We start from the raw sequence: 19,436 nt of genomic DNA on the forward strand, positions 1-19,436 counted from the left end.
ACAAAGATTATTACTAGACATGAGCAGATTGGTTCCCCTAAACCAGGACTCCGCCCACATCAGGCAGCTTTGTCTCTGAGGATCTTACAATTCCACCCTCAAGGTAACTAGTAAATGGTATTTATTTTTATTTATTCTTCTGATTCCCGTCTGGCTCTCTGCCAGCCCAAAACCAGCACTTTTGATCGATTAATTTATCAAACACCATGTTTTTTGGGGGGCATACACAGAGTTCCAAATAATATAGGGAAGAAGTCCAAGTGAATTAATTCCAGTGACCTTTTTTAACATCTGGTGCCACTCTTGAGCTCAGAGTATTGATGTTATTGTTCAATCATCAAAAGCTAAGGGGACATAGTCGAGGAATCTATATGATGTAGAGATGCACGGGGGGAATTCAGGGGTCACTAAGGATCAGTCCCTGTATCTGTGTGAATTGATGCGCGAGTGTGCATGTGGAGCACTCTGATCTATCCCCTGTTCTGGTTGTTCAACCAGGCGTCTCCTTATTTGATTGGTCATGTTGACTGCATGACTGTTTTCCTTCCCAGACACAAGTGACAATTTTATACATTGATTTAAGTCTTATTTGGTGTCTTATTCAGGGTGTAGCTCATCCCTCCGGCCGATTGGTGACAGCCAGACAGGCTGGGGATCGAGCGGAGGCTGTTTACAGGCTCCCATGGCTACGGACAGAGGCGGGCCTTACACTAAGTCTCTGCCCCGGCCCCCGGAAGTGACGCGACACGGGTCTTGGAACGCAGAGCAGATGGCGTGCGTTCCAGAACCCGGAAGTGACATCCCTCTGAGGAGATTTCGTTCTGGACACCATTAGCGACCGCCGAGCCGGCTTCACTTCGGCACGTGAGGGGCTCTGGATGTGTGAGGACCGGTGGTCGGTGGCGCAGGGAGGGCGGGGACTCTTTTGTCATGTCACCATCGGTGGACAGGGAGGGCCACAAGAGAGATCTTGGATGGGTAAGTTCACAACACAACACACATAACCCATCAACCTGCCAATTAGTAGGAGCTCATCCCACCCAGAGTGTGCACACATAGCTACAACTTCATGACACCAAATGTTATGTGTTTTTATATTTTTTCCCTTGGTTTTTCTTCCCTGGTTTACATTTCATGATTTTGTGGGTCCTGTTGTTTTCTCCATTTGGGTCTTTTGGGTTGTGCTTCCAACTACAAGTTGGTGGCCACTGGTGTTCTGAGAGTTAATATTCATCTAAGGCGGAGAAGGCTATTTGGTGAACTGGATGGTCCCGGCCACTCCCTCTGGGGGGAGGAAGGGGGATGAACCGGTTTAATTGAAGCTAATATATATTTTGATCTGCTACTGGTATGACCTGCTCTGAGGAAGGGAGCTTGACTCCCGAAACACGTTAGCGGTCCTATCTTCAAGGAGATGTTCCGGTTCATGTGTGATGGATTCTTGTAACACGATTTTAATTATCTTCATGTCTGTGAGTATGCATTTGGCATTTTATAAAAATTTTATAAACAGTGACCACGGGTAATGCACTAGGTGTTTGCGCCTCCTTTTTCTTTTCTTTTATGTACCCATGTTGGTGTTCCCTGCCTGAGGAGAGCAGCATGCCAGTCTTCCCCTTTGGAGTGAGCGATTGGCTGAATTGTTCGTTTACAGCCAGTGAACAGCAGAGTAAGTAACCCCGGGAGAATTTTTCTATCAGAGAGCTTACTAGACCTGGGCATGGGGAAGGAAATCTAAAGCACATATCCCAGGCAGTGCCGGTAGAAGGTCACCTATATCCCAAAGCGAACATGTCAAACTGCGCCCCCCCAATATGTATGAGCATTATGTGTCAGCAAAAATCTCCCCACCCAAAAAAAAAAAAAAAACATTCGGCACTAATCTGCATGATTAGCCCGCACATCCCTACTAGCACAAATCCCGCCCCCCCACCCCAAAGATATTCTTCTCTTAGTACAAATCCCCCCTTTACCATATCACCTATTCTAGTACAAACCCCCCAAAATTGACCCTCCTAGCACAAATCCCCTTCTCCCACCCCCTCCCAACACAAATCACCCATGAATCATCACTTCTAGCACACACCCAAATTTCCCTTCCTCTAACAATTCTTAGCCCCTGCTGCTCCTTAAATTCCTCCTCCCAACACAGACCCCTTCCCCCCTCAATTTCCTTGAGGTGGCCCCCCTCCCCCCCACCTCGCATGATACCACATTGCCCAGGGCAGCCGCCCCCTCCTGCCCACCCCTTGTCCCGACTCTGACCCCAGGTGCCTAGATCTAGTAACTCTTCTGGTGAAAATGAACATTTTGTTGCCAGCTGAACCCCAGAATCTCCATAAATCCAGTCTAGATACATAAATTGTGTCTGCAGCACAGAGAAGGAAGATTATCCGAGAGAAATACAGGAATACAGGACGGGGAACACAGCTCAGGAAAGTGACCAGGGGATTACAGGCTGATATCACCCAGTCCCCGCCCTACTCTGGACCAATCAGTGACCAGTATGGGTGGAAGAATGTATTTAGTGTTAATGACTAGTGATGCATCGATCCGACTTTTCTGGTCCCGATCCCAATCTTTGGCTTTGTGAAACCGCTGATCCTGATACCGATCCGGAAGTACTGTTTTGTGAGCTTATAACAAAATAATATAGAAAAGAAAAAGGTGATATATGCGCTGCCACTTAGGTATCAGAATGAGAGGGACTCCGGATGAGCTATTGGTGTATTCATGAATGGCAAATCTCCATTTAAATGGTAGATATGAGATTAGGACAAAGTCCTACACCATCAGCAGCCAATACTGGTATTTTCACCAAATACTGACAGAAATATTATGCACAAAATGAATCAGCGCTAATGGAATGAAATCTCAAAGGTTCTAGGAGAGCTGACTTTGCATCATGCTATAAAAATCCTGAATAAAACGTAAAATAAAAACAATAGGACTTGGACTTGCGTTATCACTGGTGGGCCTGAAACATATCAGACCAAAACACTCTCTTCAACAATTCAGGTAAAATATATAAAATCAACCAAAATATCGCGTCATGTGGTCAAAGTCGTAAAATCAAGCATATATCTGTCTTCAATCTCAGAATCTAAAACCGATAATCATAAAAACAGCCAAACTAGCACAACATGCGATCAACGTCGCAAAGAAACATGTGTGTGTCTGCCTTCAATCCAAAAGCCAAATGATCAATGAACACATCCAAAAAACAAATATTATCAGAAGATGATGAATAAATTAGATGAATAAATGATGTATGAGTGATGAATCCACGTGTTCCAATATTAATCTAAGCGTATAAACTAATGTATAAAATCTATATATAAAAATCATACAATATTAAAATAAATAGATATCTGTAAAAAAACAAAAATTCAATAGTTTAAATTTAGAAGTGCAGATAAGTGTTGAAAGTCCGTGATAGTGAAATTTTATCTCTCAATAAGGATTAAATCAATAATGAATAAATAAATAGATGATAAATAAATATATATAAATAAAGTCCTTGTGCAATAATTGATGTGACTGTTAGTGATCAAATAAAGTTCACGGTGCTCAAATAAATAAAGTGACAATTGGTGATTTCTCTTTAAAATAATTTGGTGAAGTTCCAGTGATGTGATCCGAAGTGAGCAGAAATCATTTAGGTGCAATGGCCGCTCACCTCATTGCACCATTACAGGCGCTTTTTGCTGGTATATGACCCTGGAATAGGGATGCTGGATTTCCTTAATAGGCTTGTAGTTATGCTGGTGTCCACTATTATAGATATCGATGACTACTGAATTCCACTGCTTCCTCAATATCAGCCATTCGCAATGAATGCATTGATATCCATAGTGAAGTATGTCATAAAATCAATATTTATTCAACCCAAAAAACATAGAACACTCACATTTAAAATGACGATAACAGGCAGCCGCACTAATGTGGTAATAATCCTCTGGGTCACAAACCATGTGACTTTATCAAGGGATCCATGACGGCCGTAGCCGGAAGTACCCAGAGGATTATTACCACATTAGTGCGGCTGCCTGTTATCGTCATTTTAAATGTGAGTGTTCTATGTTTTTTGGGTTGAATAAATATTGATTTTATGACATACTTCACTATGGATATCAATATATTTCTTTGAGTACACGGGGAGCATTGGAGCATTCATTGCGAAAGGCTGATAACAAAATATAAAATATAACAAAATAATACTTCGGGATCGGGATTGGCAGATACCTTATAACAAAACTTACTAAACGGTAAATTTAGCACTGCAGATATGCCAGTGCCACCCCCTTTCGCTGATGTCACTCTTCTAAATCCTGCTGCTGGACATCCAATAGGAAATGTCCACATCACACAGCCAGTGATGTGGATACCGAAAGAAAGACGAACCCCCCCCCCCATAAACAGTAGAAGAATGCCTGCAACTGTAGAATTCGATGAGTAAAAGCTTTTTTTTCTCCAATTGAAGTGATTGAGGGAGGGTCAGAAGCCTGGAGAGTAGCATTAACATGCAACATAGTAGCGACGCCCCGGATTGGCCCATGGGTCTGCTAAATTTTACCGATCCCCGATCCAGCTATTTTGCCGGTATCGGGGCCGATATCCAATCCGAATATCCCTATTAATGACCCACCTGTGCTGATCTCTGTAGGAGTGTCCTCCTCTATAAATGTCCCCGTTATTCCATCCTCCTCCATAGACTGCTGATCATCCCTCACATACGTCTCTTCTTCTTCTGCTTTCACCTCAAATTCTATATCGATTGGATCTCCACTCTAAATCAAGAAAATAATAGAAGAGGTCATCTGTAAAACATAAGCTTCAATTTTGTGTCATCAGATTTAAAAATATCACTTCAATGAGTCCATGCTCTAGATGCTCTGTCCTACGAACCATATAACATTGAGGGATGGTGTGACCTTCCTGTGTGGAATCCCGGGAATACAGAGGACGGGGACATCTCTCTGGTGGGTTCCTGGTATTAGGTGGCTCCATCATATCCTTGTGTCCTTCTGAAACCCCCTCCATCACTCCATAATCCTCATCCTCCTCTTTATACTCTTCTTTAACAACAATATTATAATCCCCGAGGTTTCCACTCTGAATATATAATAAAAATGACATCAATGGTAACAATGCAGATAATGTACAGATCCTAATGATACTATCAGTGATTGTTCCTCATCTACCTGATGATGGTGAGGGATGGTGTGACCTTCCTGTGTGGAATCCCGGGAATACAGAGGACGGGGACATCTCTCTGGTGGGTTCCCATTACTGGATCCATCTGTAGGAAACACACACACTGACTGAATACATTGTTTCTATGTGTTTATCAGATGATGGGGGATCTAGGTGGATCCTCCGTACTGCTCTCTCCTTTGCAATAAAGTCTCCTCTTACCCGGTGATGTGAGGGGCGGCTGATTCTCCATCATGACGTCCTTGTAGAGATCCTTGTGTCCTTCTAAATACTCCCACTCCTCCATGGAGAAATTGACAGTGACATCCTGACCCCTTATAGGAACCTGACACACACAATGATACAGTCACCTTCCAGACACATCCCTTGTCTGTTACTGGATAATAGTTAGTGAGGTTGAAAAAAGACATCAGTCCATCCAGTTCAACCTATGATGTGTGTGTGTGTGTGTGTTTACTGTTAACCGTACATTGTATACTCCTGTATGTTGTGGTCTTTAAGGTGCCCATCTAATAGTTTTTTGAAACTATCGATGCTCCCTGCTGATACGACTGTTTGCGGAAGAGAATTCCACATCCTTTCTGCTCTAACAGTAAAGAACCCCTTACGTATTTTAAGGTTAAACTGCCTTTCCTCTAGTTTTAGTGAGTGGCCACGTGTCTTATTGTATTCCCTTTCTCTGAATAGGTTTTTCCATATGCTAGGGTTGCCAGTACAGTATTTGTACATTGTTATCATATCCCCCCTCAATCGTCTCTTCTCCAGAGAGAATAAGTCCAGTGCTTGTAGTCTTTCCTCATAGCTGATGTCCTCCATTCCCCTAATTATTTTTGTTGTCCTTCTCTGGACTTTCTCCAGTTCCAGCACATCCTTCCTGAGGACCGGTGCCCAGAACTGGACAGAATACTCCAGATGTGGCCGGACCAGAGTCTTGTAGAGCGGGAGAATAATCTCTTTATTTCTGGAGTGAATCCCCTTCTTTATACATCCCAGGACTGGCCAAGCATGTCTCCAGGTCTACACCCTATTAAGCATCTGTTGGATATCCTCAAACGGAAGGTGGAGGAGCGCAAGGTCTCTAACATCCACCAGCTCCGTGATGATGTCATGGAGGAGTTGAAGAGGGTTCCAGTGGCAACCTGCAAAGCTCCGGTGAACCCCATGCCCAAGAGGGTTAAGGCAGTGCAGGAAAATAATGGTGGACACACAAAATATTGACACTTTGGGCCCAGTTCGGACATTGTCACTTAGGGGTGTACTCACTTTTGTTGCCAGCGGTTTAAACATTAATGGCTGTGTGTTGAGTTATTTTGAGGGGACAGCAAATTTACACTGTTATACAAGCTGTACACTCACTACTTTACATTGTAGCAAAGTGTCCAGTGTAGAGCGGGAGAATAATCTCTTTATTTCTGGAGTGAATCCCCTTTTTTATACATTCCAGTATTCTCTTGGCTTTGCTTGCAGCGGCTTGGCATTGCATGCCACTGCCAAGCCTGTTGTCTACCAGTACCTCCAGGTCCTTTTCCATCCTAGACTCACCCAGAGGTCCCCCCCCCCCCCAGTGAGTAGCTTGCTTTCTGGCACCCAAGTGCATTACTTTACATTTTTCAACATTAAACCTCATCTGCCATGTAGTTGCCCACCCCGTTATTTTGTTCAGGTCTGCTTGTAAGGTTTCTACATCCTGCATAGAAGATATTGGCATGCTTAGTTTAGTATCATCCGCAAATACTGAGATTTTACTCGATATCCCCTCCTCTAGATCATTTATGAATGAATTAAACAGGATTTGGCCCCAGGACAGAACCCTGGGGGACCCCACTTTTCAAACCCGCCCAATCTGAGTACTCCCCATTAATCACCACCCTTTGCAACCTCCCCTGGAGCCAGTTCTCTATCCAGGTACTCACCCTATGGTCCATACCTACCTTCCTTAGTTTGAACAATAAGCGTTTGTGGGGAATGGTGTCAAAGGCCTTTGCGAAGTCCAGATACACCACATCCACAGGCCTTCCTTTATCTAGGTGGCAGCTCACTTCATCATAGAAGGTTAATAGATTGGTTTGGCAAGAACGATTTTTCATGAATCCATGCTGATTACTACTAATAATACCGTTTTCATTACTAAAGTCTTGTATGTGGTCCCTTAACATCCCCTCCAAAATCTTGCAGACTACTGATGTTAGGCTGACCGGCCTATAGTTACCTGGGATATATCTCGGCCCCTTTTTAAATATTGGTACCACGTTGGCTTTTTTCCAATCAGCTGGCACCATACCCGTCTGTAAACTATCTTTAAAGATCAAGAATAATTGTCTGGCAATCACCTGGCTGAGCTCTTTAAGAACCCTCGGGTACAAGCCATCCGGTCCCGGTGATTTATTTATGTTAACCACTTATCCCCGGAAGATTTTACCCCCTTCCTGACCAGGGCCTATTTTGCGATTCGGCACTGCACAAATTTAACGGACAATTGCGCGGTCGTGCGACGCTGTACCTAAACAAATTTGACGTCCTTTTTTTCCCACAAACAGGGTTTTCTTTTGGTGGTATTTGATCACCTGTGTGATTTTTTGATCATGCGCTATAAACAAAAAAAGAGCGACAATTTTGCAAAAATAACAATATATTTCACAATTTTTTATATGAAATTCCCCCCCAAAAAAATGTAAAAATCAAAATTTTTTAACATTTTCGGACAATTTGTTTTCTGCTACATATGCTCGGTAAGAAAATCACAATAAGCGTATTTTGATTGGTTTGCACAAAAGTTATTGCGTTTACTAACTAAGGGAAAGATTTTTGTCATTTTTTTTTAACGAGTAATGGCAGCGATCTGCGATTTTTTTTGCGGGACTGAGACATTGACTGACATTTTTGGGGTTACCAGGGACATTACTACAGTAATCAGTGCTATACATATGCACTGTTACTGTAAAAATTACACTGGCAGGGAAGGGGTTAACTTTATTGGGGAAGGAGGGGTTAAGTGTGTCCCTAGGGGCGTGCTTCTAACTGTGAATTGACATGGCTACTGGTGTAAGAACAGAGATCAACGGTCCTACATAGTAGAACCGTATGATCTCCATTTTTACACAGGGGAGAATGACAGGCGGCTTTGTTTACATTAGCCGCCTGCCTTTCTCCCTTCATGGCGGACGATCGCGAGTGACCGGCAGACATCGGGTCTGCCGGTCACATGCACGGACTTGTTCGGGAACGAGCCGGGGAGGGAGCACGCCTCCGCGGGCGCGCGTTCGCCCGCTATTGGCTCACAAGCTAGTGACAGGCTTGTGACGTATATATATATATACGTCACTTTGCCTGGCCGGGGCTGACCGCCGTAGTATATGTACTTGCGGTGGTCGGCAACCGGTTAAGTTTCTCTAGTTTAGTTCTAAGTCTATCTTCTGTTAGCCATGGCGGTATTTCCTGAGGTGTGTTGTTTAGTTTGACCTTACAAGCTGGGTTTGTGTAGCCCCCCAATTCTTTTGTGAAGACTGAAGAGAAGAAATTATTTAACATTTCCGCCTTTTCTCTGTCCTCAGTGGCCAAAGCTCCCTTGTCGTCTTTTATGGGGCCAATGTGTTCTGGCCTCGCTTTCTTACTGTTTATATACTTAAATAATTTTTTGGGGTTCTTTTTACTCTCTTCTGCTATCTGCTGTCTCTCGTGTTCTATTTTAGCCGCCTTGATTTCATCTTTACATTTCTTATTACACTCTTTTGTAATGCTTGAATGCTGCCAATGACCCCTCAGCCTTGTATTTTTTGAAGACCTTTCCTTTAGTATTAATATGCATTTTTATGTTGGAGTTTAGCCACCCAGGGTTTAGTTTTGCTCTTTTAAATTTATTTCCCTTTGGAATGCACTGGCCAATCCCTTTGTTTAGTATGCTCTTGAAGCACTCCGATTTTTCCTCCGTGTTCTTTGTTCCCAGGGTTCTATCCCATTTGATATTTTCTAGCAGAGAGCGCAGTTTTGGGAAATTGGCTCTTTTGAAATTGAGTGTTCTTATATTGCCCTTGTGTTTCCGATTACTATGATTAATACTGAAACTAATTGACCTATGTTCACTGTTTCCTAAGTTGCCCCGTAATTCTTGCCGAATTTTTGCCCCATATTTCTAATGTCTCAGAATTCCCAGCACCGCTCACCTCTTCTGTCAGCAGCTCCATCATCTTCTTGGTGACTTCTAGAATCTTCTGCATGTTGTGTCTCTCAGGTTTTAGGGAGTCACATGGAGGCACTGTGATGGTCATATGATCACCTGACTTCAGAGGAGAAAATCTCTGTATTGAAGAACCAATAGGAATATCATGTTAGAATCCAAGAATCCTCCTCACCTCTCTGGTCAGGTCTGTGTATTATTATTAGAGATAAGAATGGTATCATGTGACCTCCCAGAATCCTCCTCACCTCTCCAGTCAGCAGGTAGATGATCTCCAGGGTGAGGTTTAGTATCCTCTCAGTCATGTGACTCCGGTCCTCCTCCATCCTCATTGGTGCCATCATTTGATCTATACAGGTCTCCTTGTAGATGGATAACTTTGGGAAATGAAGGTAAGAATTATTTGGATGGTATTGGTCACACAATAATAGGATGGGGATGTGAGGGGCGGTAATAGGAGAGTTGCTGTACAATTAAGAACTTCTGTCCCCAAGAGAATACATTTAGGCCTCTTGCACACTGTAGCTAGAAAAAGCTCAGTACAGATTTTTTTTTTTTTGCTAAAATACAGCCCATCAAGGCCTCTTGCACACAATACTCCTGTTTGAGCATCTACTTTTTCCAGACATTTTTTTATTTTTTTATTTTTTTTATGTATTTGCGTGTATTCAAGCGTATTGGTGTGTATTTGCGTGCATGAAGGCTTAAAATACTGACCAAAAATTCAGATTTTTCTATTTTGTTTTTACTGAAGAATGCACAGCGCTTGTTTACACACCTGTGTGCACAGGCACATTACAATTAATGGGCTTTATTTTAGCTCAGAGAAAAAAAGAAAAAGCTGTACTGAGCTTTTTCAAGCTGCGAGATGCTCAAACAGGAGTATCGTGTGCAAGAGGCCTTAATCTGGACTGTTTTGGATTTGTTACATCTTGGAGGACCTTGGACCCTCTTAGCCTGCCAGATCAGAATTTCCCTTTTCTCTGTTGGATTTGTTTGGTTTCTGAGCTGGTTTTCAGCTGAAACAGAACTCCTCTAAGAACAAGTGCTCACCAACGAATGATGGAATTCTCTTCTTCATCTTACATAATATTCCAGAACAAATCACATGACCAGTGGGACACTAAGATGGTTAAGATTGCCAGTTCTGAAGGTCTGATAAATAAGTGCAGGTGGGGTGGGAGGACAATCATAGACCTCCATCTGTCCCTCAGAGTCCCCTGAGCCCTCCAGCCCCCTATTCCCTCAGAGCCCTGAAGCCTGACTACCCCCTCAAGATTCTCAGAGTCCTTCAGACTTCAGTCCTTCAAATACATTACATACAGAGGTACATACCTATATACATACAGAGGCCCCTAAAGTCTTCCAGCTTTACTAAAACCTCACATCCCCTCAGCTCCTATATTTCCCTCAGAGCCCTCAGTATTTTCCTCCCTCTGACACCAATGATGGAACATATTCTTCATGGCAGGCTGGGGAATGTTTTCTTCCTCCTGACCAGCAATGTAAGGGGCTTCATACTCCTGACCCCTGCACTCCATCATTGTGTTGGCTGCATATTGTAATGATTGCCCATTTGCTGCCTGTGTTGTGTAATAATTGCCCTTTGTAGGCCATGTATGGTCAGGATTAGAGATGGTCTCGGGCGTGGTTGAGTTCGCACATACCCGATTCCGCCAGGAAGCCGACACTGCAGTCCGCTAATCACAGGCAGTGAGACATTTACTGATCTGTGCAGCTGCGGATCGGGAAATGTCAAACTGCCTGTGATTAGCGGAGTGCAGTGTCGGCTTCCTGGCGGGATCGGGCACATGCAAACTTGAACACGCCCTAACCCATCTCTAGTCAGGATGGTCATTGTCTTGTCTATTTATTGTCAGTGCTGTTTGTTTAGAGGAACATATTACTAGAATTTATCTCCAAAATGAAGAGAATGTTCCGGCCCCAAAAGCGGGGAAATGTTCTGACCCTGAAGGGGTTAATCTAGGTTTCCACACTATATATGTGTGTATCATCATCTGCTGGAGATAAAAGACGTCACAGTGACTATGGAGGAAGAGGACGGACATGACGGGGGGGGGGGGGTTACTGGGTGTAAATAGAAAATAAGATCTTATTACCTCCTCTCCCATCAACGTCTCCTCTCAACTTCCTCCCGTCTCACCTCTCACCCGAAAATCTTCCTGTCTGTATTCCATAGAGACTTCCTGTCTGGGTAGAAGTGAGATCACCACCTTGTGGAGCTCAGAGGAACTGCAGCCCTGAGAACCGTCTGGTAGTGTGAACACGGCCTTGTGCTGTGTGTGTATGTACTGTATATCCTTCCCCTTTCTCTCCTCCCTGAGTGTGTATGAAGAGGCGGAGCTCCTGCTGGAACAGCGGTCGGAGGAGGAAGCCGAGTCTAGGAGGGAGACTGACAGAAAGCACAGCAGACTTGTAGGAGTGAGCGAGGAGGATCCAGTTCCTTTGCCATCGGAGGTGAGGAGAGTGTGAAGGATGTTTGTGACTCTGGTAGCTGAAAAGCTGGGAGTCATATTGCTCTGGTGAGTGGGGAAGCACTACTAAGGGGGCGCCCTCACCATCACGTGTGTAAGAGGTGGAAGAAGGCGTGGCTACACTACAGCTGGCACAGTTTGGAGCACTGAGAACTTTCACACCTTATCAACTTTTCAATCATTTGTGGATTTAATTTAGCAAAATAAAATCATTGAAGTAGTTACAAAGTGGAAGCAGTGGACATGCAGAGAACACAATATTGAGCACAAAATATTGTATGATTACATGAATTTTCATAGGCTTTTCGTTTATTTAATATAGCAGCAACTTTTATGATATGAATGAAGTAGGTGTGAAGTGGAAGCAGTAGATCTGTAGAGAATATTATTTTGAGCACCTAACACTTTATAGATGAATGTATCCACATATTTTAGTGTGTATGTACTGTACACTGATCAGCCATAACATTATGACCACTGACAGGTGAAGTGAATAATATAGATTATCTCATTACAATGTCATCTGGAAGTGGGCGGGGTATATTTGGCAGCAAGTAAACATGTTTTCCCTGAAGTTGTTGTTTTTTAAAGCAAAGAAATGGGCATTGCAGTTTGTGTATGGGGCTGCAAGGGATGTGGGCGAAGAGATGGCACCAGGATGCATTTTGGGAAGAAGACAAGCCGGCGGAGACAGTGTGATGCTTTGTCTGGTGGGTGGGTATAATGTTCTGGTGGGTGGGTATAATGTTCGGGTGGGTGGTATAATGTTCTGGTGGGTGGTATAATGTTCGAGTGGGTGGGTATAATGTTCGGGTGGGTGGTATAATGTTCGGGTGAGCAGTAAATGAACACACAACTTAGTAAGATAAATAAAATTAAATAAAGGAAAAATAATTCCACCACCATTTTATTCTCAGCAGAGGAAATAGATACTAATAGGCTGCAGAAGATCCGCTTCATTTCAACCACCTCCTTTTCTCTTATCAGATCCCCTGCAGCCTATTAGCACCCACTTCCCTTTCTATCTCTCAGCAGATCTCCTGCAGCCTATTAGCACCAATTTCCCTATTAGAGAATAAAATGGCGGTAGTTCCAATGTTTTATGTCACACAATATTAGCGCAATGGATTAGGAAACAGAAAATGTCAGTAAAAAACCCAGTGAAGGTAATTTTGGGGCCACAGACACAATCTATCCCCCAATTCATAGATTCCTAGAGAAGAGTTTGTTGTGGAAGTGAAGTTGGGTACAAGTCAATGAAACCCCCGACACTCCCAGCTGAGAACAATGAAATGCTGGACTAGGCAGCAATATATTTCTATCCCCCTTGGTGGGAGTGGAGATGACCCATCTATAAGGATATACAGTACATACACACACAGCACAAGGCCGTGTTCCCACTACCAGATGTTTCTCAGGGCTGCAATTCCTCTGAGCTCCACAAGGTGGTGATCTCACTTCTACCCAGACCGGAAGTCTCTATGGAATACAGACAGGAAGTGATGTCAGATATAAATAGGAAATTCTGGGTCAAAGGTGAGACAGAAGGAAGTAGAGAGGAGACATCGCTGGGAGTGGCAGCAGAGGAGGTAATAAGATCTTATTTTCTATTTACACCCAGTAACCCCCCCCCCCCCCGGTCATGTCCGTCCTCTTCCTCCATAGTCACTGTGACGTCAGAAGGAAGAAAACATTCCCCAGCCTACATGAAGAATATGTTCCATCATTGGTGTCAGAGGGAGGAAAATTCTGAGGCCTCTGTGGAAAGTAGAGGGCTTGAGGGGCTGTGAGGGTTTAGTAAAGCTGAAAGACTTAAAGGGCCTCTGAAGAGGTAAGTCAGAGAATTCTATGACATCACACTGACATCACAGCTCCTCCTCCCAATGTCCCTCCATGTGGCTTTTTTCTGATGCTCTTAGGATGTGGGCGGACCCTTTTCATCCTCTCAACCAAAGCAGAACTGTTGATCCTGTATTTTATGTAATGATGTCAGAATTTCCTATGCCATTGGAGGGGGAGGTGTCCTTGAAGTAGGGCTTTAAAAAAATACAGACCTTACGGGTGAGGAGGATTCTGGGAGGGTCATTTAATTTTACTATTTATGAAAACTGCTGACAGGAGAGGTGAGCGGTGCTGGGAATTCTGGGACATTATCCAGTAACAGACAAGGGATGTGTCTGGATGGTGACTGTATCATTGTGTGTGTCAGGTTCCTATAAGGTGTCAGGATGTCACTGTCTATTTCTCCATGGAGGAGTGGGAGTATTTAGAAGGACACAAGGATCTCTACAAGGACGTCATGATGGAGAATCAGCCGCCCCTCACATCACCGGGTAAGAGGAGACTTTATTGTAAAGGAGAGAGCAGTACGGAGGATCCACCTAGATCCCCCATCATCTGATAAACACATAGAAACAATGTATTCAGTCAGTGTGTGTGTTTCCTACAGATGGATCCAGTAATGGGAACCCACCAGAGAGATGTCCCCGTCCTCTGTATTCCCGGGATTCCACACAGGAAGGTCACACCATCCCCCGCCATCATCAGGTAGAGGAGGAACAATCACTGATAGTATCATTAGGATCTGTACATTATCTGCATTGTTACCATTGATGTCATTTTTATTATATATTCAGACTGGAAACCTGAGAGATTCTAAAGTTGAGGTTAAAGAAGAGATAAAAGAGGAGGATGATGAGGATGGGGTGATGGAGCAGTCAGAGATTCTAAAGGAACACAAAGATCTGTATCAGGACACCATGGTGGAGTCATCCAGCTACAGAAACCCACCAGAGAGATGTCCCCGTCCTCTGTATTCCCGGGATTCCACACAGGAAGGTCACACCATCCCTCAATGTTACAAGGTTGGTGGATTGGAGCATCTAGAACTGGACTGGACTTCTGAAGAGGATGTGTGTTTTTATATATATATATATATATATATATATATATATACAATATCACAATAATAAACCTTATAACCTACAGATGATATTCTCACTAATTTTCTTGATTTAGAGTGGAGATCCAATCGATATAGAATTTGAGGTTAAAGCAGAAGAAGAAGAGATGTATGTGAGGGATGATCAGCAGTCTATGGAGGAGGATGGAATAACGGGGACATTTATAGAGGAGGACACTCCTACAGAGATCAGCACAGGTGGGTCATTGACACTAAATACATTCCTCCACCCATACTGATAACTGATTGGTCCAGAGTAGGGCGGGGACTGGGTGATATCATCCTATAGTACCCTGGTCACTTTCCTGAGCTGTGTTCCCCGTCCTGTATTCCTGTATTTCTCTCGGATAATCTTCCTTCTCTGTGCTGCAGACACAATTTATATATCTAGACTGGATTTATGGAGATTCTGGGGTTCAGCTGGCAGTAAAATGTTGATATTTACCATAGACACTGCTTGACCTAGACACCTATGTACCTTGAGTCTTCTGCCCCATGCCCGGGGCACTATCAAGATCTCTGACAGAACAATTCTCCCGAGGTTACTTGCTCTGTTGTTTGCTGGCTGTGCCGGGTGGAGGGATATGTCTGTATAGTCTCACACCCAAGTCATCGAGTGCAGTCTCAGGAGATGGGAGGCGGCGGTGTGGGACCTCTGCAACTGATTACTGAACATAAATATTTTGACTCCTGACCCCTGCACTATATACTCTATGTTGTACATTACATACTCCTGACTTCTGCTCTCTCCCCTCTACCCACTGCTATATATACACATAATATAGATTCTCTTTTGTTACACCCATTTCCTACCAGCTGGACATTTTATATCTGATGATTTGATTGGAGGACAGACTTTTACATGTTGAAAATAATGTGATAACATCCTCCAACTTTGGAACCTTAAACAGAAAGTGATAATGAGGGAGGAGTCAGTAACCCAATGATGGTGGTCTTCAGGATCAGTCCAGTCTTCATCTTGGTTGTTCTCCCCCATCCTCACTCTCTGACCTCTGGTGGGGCTCAGCCCTGCTGTTATTCATGACTAAATTATGGACTAAATAAGGAAGTGCAGTACTTCTTGTGTTGGGAAGATGGCAATGAGTGATAGAGGGGGAGGGGACACTCGTCCTATAATCCCCTCATCACTGTCACTCCTATAAAAGACAGTTCTCGTTGTTTCCTCACTCTCTGACTAAGGTCCATGAATAAAGAAATGAACTGGTAGGAGATCAAAGGACCCATTTACTAGTTACCTTGAGGGGGGGAATTGTAAGATCCTCAGAGAAAAATCTGCCTGATGTGGGCGGAGTACTGGTTTAGGGGAACCAATCTGCTGATGTCTAGTAATAATCTTTGTTTTTCTATTTTAGTAGATGGACGGGAGATGAGGAAAACCTCAGAGGATTGTCTCACTTTGTCTCCAGACTGTAAAGTAGAAGATGAGGACATCACACAGTATAGTCCAGGAGAAAACCCGGCTACCTCAAATGTCCATCCGGCACCACACAGTGTAGGTGGATCATCGTATTCCTCTTATCCTGAGGAACCTCAGACGGTGAGGGACGGTGCCAGACCATCGTATTCCTCTTATCCTGAGGAACCTCATACTGTGAGGGACGGTGCCAGACCATCGTATTCCTCTTATCCTGAGGAACCTCATACTGTGAGGGACAGTGCCGGACCATCGTATTCCTCTTATCCTGGGGAACCTCAGACTGTGAGGGACAGTGCCGGACCATCGTATTCCTCTTATCCTGAGGAACCTCAGACTGTGAGGGACAGTGCCGGACCATCGTATTCCTCTTATCCTGAGGAGCCTCAGACTGTGAAGGACGGTGCTGTTCTTCCAGCAGATAAGAGATTCTCCTGTACTGAGTGTGGAAAGTGTTTCCGTTTTAAATCCAATCTCAATGTGCATGAAAGGTCTCACACCGGTGAGAAGCCGTATTCCTGTCCTGAGTGCAGGAAATGTTTTTCAGTGCAGTCCCATCTTTCCAGACATCAGAGTTTTCACACTGGTGAGAAGCCGTATTCCTGTCCTGAGTGCGGGAAATGTTTTGCACATAAGTTTACTCTTTCCGCACATCAGAGATTGCATACTGGTGAGAAGCTGTATTCCTGTCCTGAGTGCGGGAAATGTTTTTCAGTGAAGTCCGCTCTTTCCACACATCAAAGATTGCACACTGGTGAGAAGCCGTATTCCTGTCCTGAGTGCGGGAAATGTTTTTCAGGGAAGTTTACTCTTTCCACACATCAGAGATTGCACACTGGTGAGAAGCCGTATTCCTGTCCTGAGTGCGGGAAATGTTTTTCATGGAAGTCCACTCTTTCCACGCATCAGAAATTGCACACTGGTGAGAAGCTGTATTCCTGTCCTGAGTGCGGGAAATGTTTTTCAGGGAAGTTTACTCTTTCCACACATCAGAGATTGCACACTAGTGAGAAGCCATATTCCTGTCCTGAGTGCGGGAAATGTTTTTCAGATAAGTCTAATCTTTCCACACATCAGAGATCTCACACAGGTGAGAAGCCGTATTCCTGTCCTGAGTGCGGGAAATGTTTCTCACAGAAGTCCAATCTTTCCAGACATCAGAAATCTCACACGGGGGAGAAGCCATATTCCTGTCCTAAGTGAGGGAATTGTTCCTCATTGAAGTCCTGTCTTCCTGCACATCAGGGGTCCCACACAACCCTGGAGGTGTATTCGTGCCTTGAGTGCGGGAAATGTCTTCTATATGAATGTTGGTGGACATGTGGGGAAGAAGCACACCCTGATATACACCTCAGATATACTCCATGGCTGATCTTCATCATGTAAGAAACACTTCATAAGGAGATCAGAGATCACCAAAGACATGGATCAAGTGTTGTCCCGTGTTGGCCATTGATAGCAGGAGAAAAATAAAAATGGAGTCCTTACCTTTCATTGGCTGAGTACATTATGTGCGGAAAGATTTCACAAACACTTACAGGTCTGGTTGTTATAAATGTGTTCATGAAATGTGTCCCGCATTCCCCCAGTCATGGTGAATTGGGATTTCCTATAATGGTCAGTTCCATCTAGTGGCCATAATGAGCAGTGTTCCTCCCCCCATAAGACCCGACCCCCATTAATGTTCAGGATAAGCCAATGGCTGTGTTCCTTTTTTTGTCCTCCTCACTTATAGGACCATTTTTGTATGATGTTTTCCTACCTATTGGAAGTATTGGTGGGCGGGTCTGGTGCTGGGCAGCTGTGCGGGATGTCAGGAGCTTCCTTTGGTATCCAGAAGTCTTCCAGGATGTCCGGAGTGGTCATTGAGTCCCCAGCTATCAGCCGGGTGGTGTTATGGCACACATATGTAGAGGATCCATGCCTGGAGAGTGGGCCCTGCCATTGGCAGCCATTTGCATTGGCTGAGAGCCCAGCTGTTAGCGGGTGGCCATTAATTGTTAGACACGTGAAATTCGTTTCGGTGCAAATACAAATTCCGACAAATTTTTGGTTATTCCTATATTCGGATGTATCCAAAGCTCCAAATGAAATTGTAATAATTTTTGTTGAAATCTGTTAAAATTTGTTTCGTTTTTTCATTTTCTAATGAATTCCAACTTTTCAGAACGATTATGAATTCAGATGTCAAAAAAAAAAAAAACGATCAACCGATGCGAATTCTGTGTGAAAAAATAGCTGGTTGTTAAGCAGCAAGCCAGGGATCCGGCCGCCTGCATCCTTACCAACCATGACTCATCAGCTGTCAGCAGGCTTCCCCACTGACAGATGAATGGAAAGAAAAGAATGCCAGCATTGCCCGGCAATTGAACAAAACGGCGTGTTCCCCCTCCCCCTTTCCATACCAGACCCTTCGGTTAGGGATAGACCGATATGTTGCGAATTCTGTGTGAAAAAATAGCTGGTTGTTAAGCAGCAAGCCAGGGATCCGGCCGCCTGCATCCTTACCAACCATGACTCATCAGCTGTCAGCAGGCTGATATAGACCGATATGTTTTTTTCAGGGTCGATACTGATATTTTGGTCACAACGTATCGGTATCGGCCGATATTTTGTACATTTAAAGTTATGAAAAATGAAGACAATTTTTGACACACATCTGGTACTGAACATGTTAATATTTGTATAATGCTTAATGGCTGGCTGGCACCCTGTGGTGGGCGGCTGGCTTGCTGGCACCCTGTGGTGGCTGGCTCCCTGTGGTGGGTGGGTGGCTGGCACTTTGTGGTGGGTGGCTGGCTGGTACCCTGAGGTGGGTGGGTGGCTGGTACAGGGCCTGTGGCTGTCTGGCACCCTGTGGTGGGTCGGTGGCTGTCTGGCACCCTGTGGTGAGTCGGTGGCTGTCTGGCACCCTGTGGTGAGTCGGTGGCTGTCTGCCAACCTGTGGTGAGTTGGTGGCTGGCACCCTGTGGTGGGTTGGTGGCTGGCACCCAGTGGTGGATGGCTGTCTGGCACAGGGGCTGTGGGTGGCTGGCTGGAAGAGAGCTGCCCCAAAAAACCCCCCATGTTGAGGGCATGTGGCCTGGTATGGGTTAGGAGGAGGGGCACTTGTTGTCCCCCCTTTCCTGACCTGCCGAACTGCATGCTCAGGTA

General features: G+C 44.4%; 2 protein-coding genes across 2 annotated transcripts in view; one reads left to right on the plus strand and one right to left on the minus strand.

Annotated features, from left to right (window-relative positions):
• Positions 1-9,747, minus strand: part of LOC309548791 (uncharacterized protein) — a gene marked incomplete at its 3' end in the record, with an annotated part of 47,242 nt that extends 37,495 nt beyond the window's left edge. Inside the window, exons 1-4 of the mRNA XM_082248734.1 lie at positions 9,640-9,747; positions 9,378-9,512; positions 5,419-5,542; positions 5,205-5,302 (exon numbers count right to left, since the gene is read on the minus strand). Of these exons, the coding sequence (XP_082104860.1) occupies positions 5,205-5,302; positions 5,419-5,542; positions 9,378-9,512; positions 9,640-9,735 (453 nt within the window). The 5' untranslated portion in view covers positions 9,736-9,747. The remainder of the gene's footprint in view (positions 1-5,204; positions 5,303-5,418; positions 5,543-9,377; positions 9,513-9,639) is intronic.
• The window catches only part of LOC309550239 (uncharacterized protein), a gene marked incomplete at both ends in the record, with an annotated part of 1,760,330 nt that overhangs the window by 500,656 nt on the left and 1,240,238 nt on the right, over positions 1-19,436 (plus strand).

The sequence above is a fragment of the Pelophylax lessonae genome (assembly GCF_965119305.1).
Source record: "Pelophylax lessonae genome assembly, chromosome: 3".
NCBI lineage: Eukaryota > Metazoa > Chordata > Amphibia > Anura > Ranidae > Pelophylax > Pelophylax lessonae.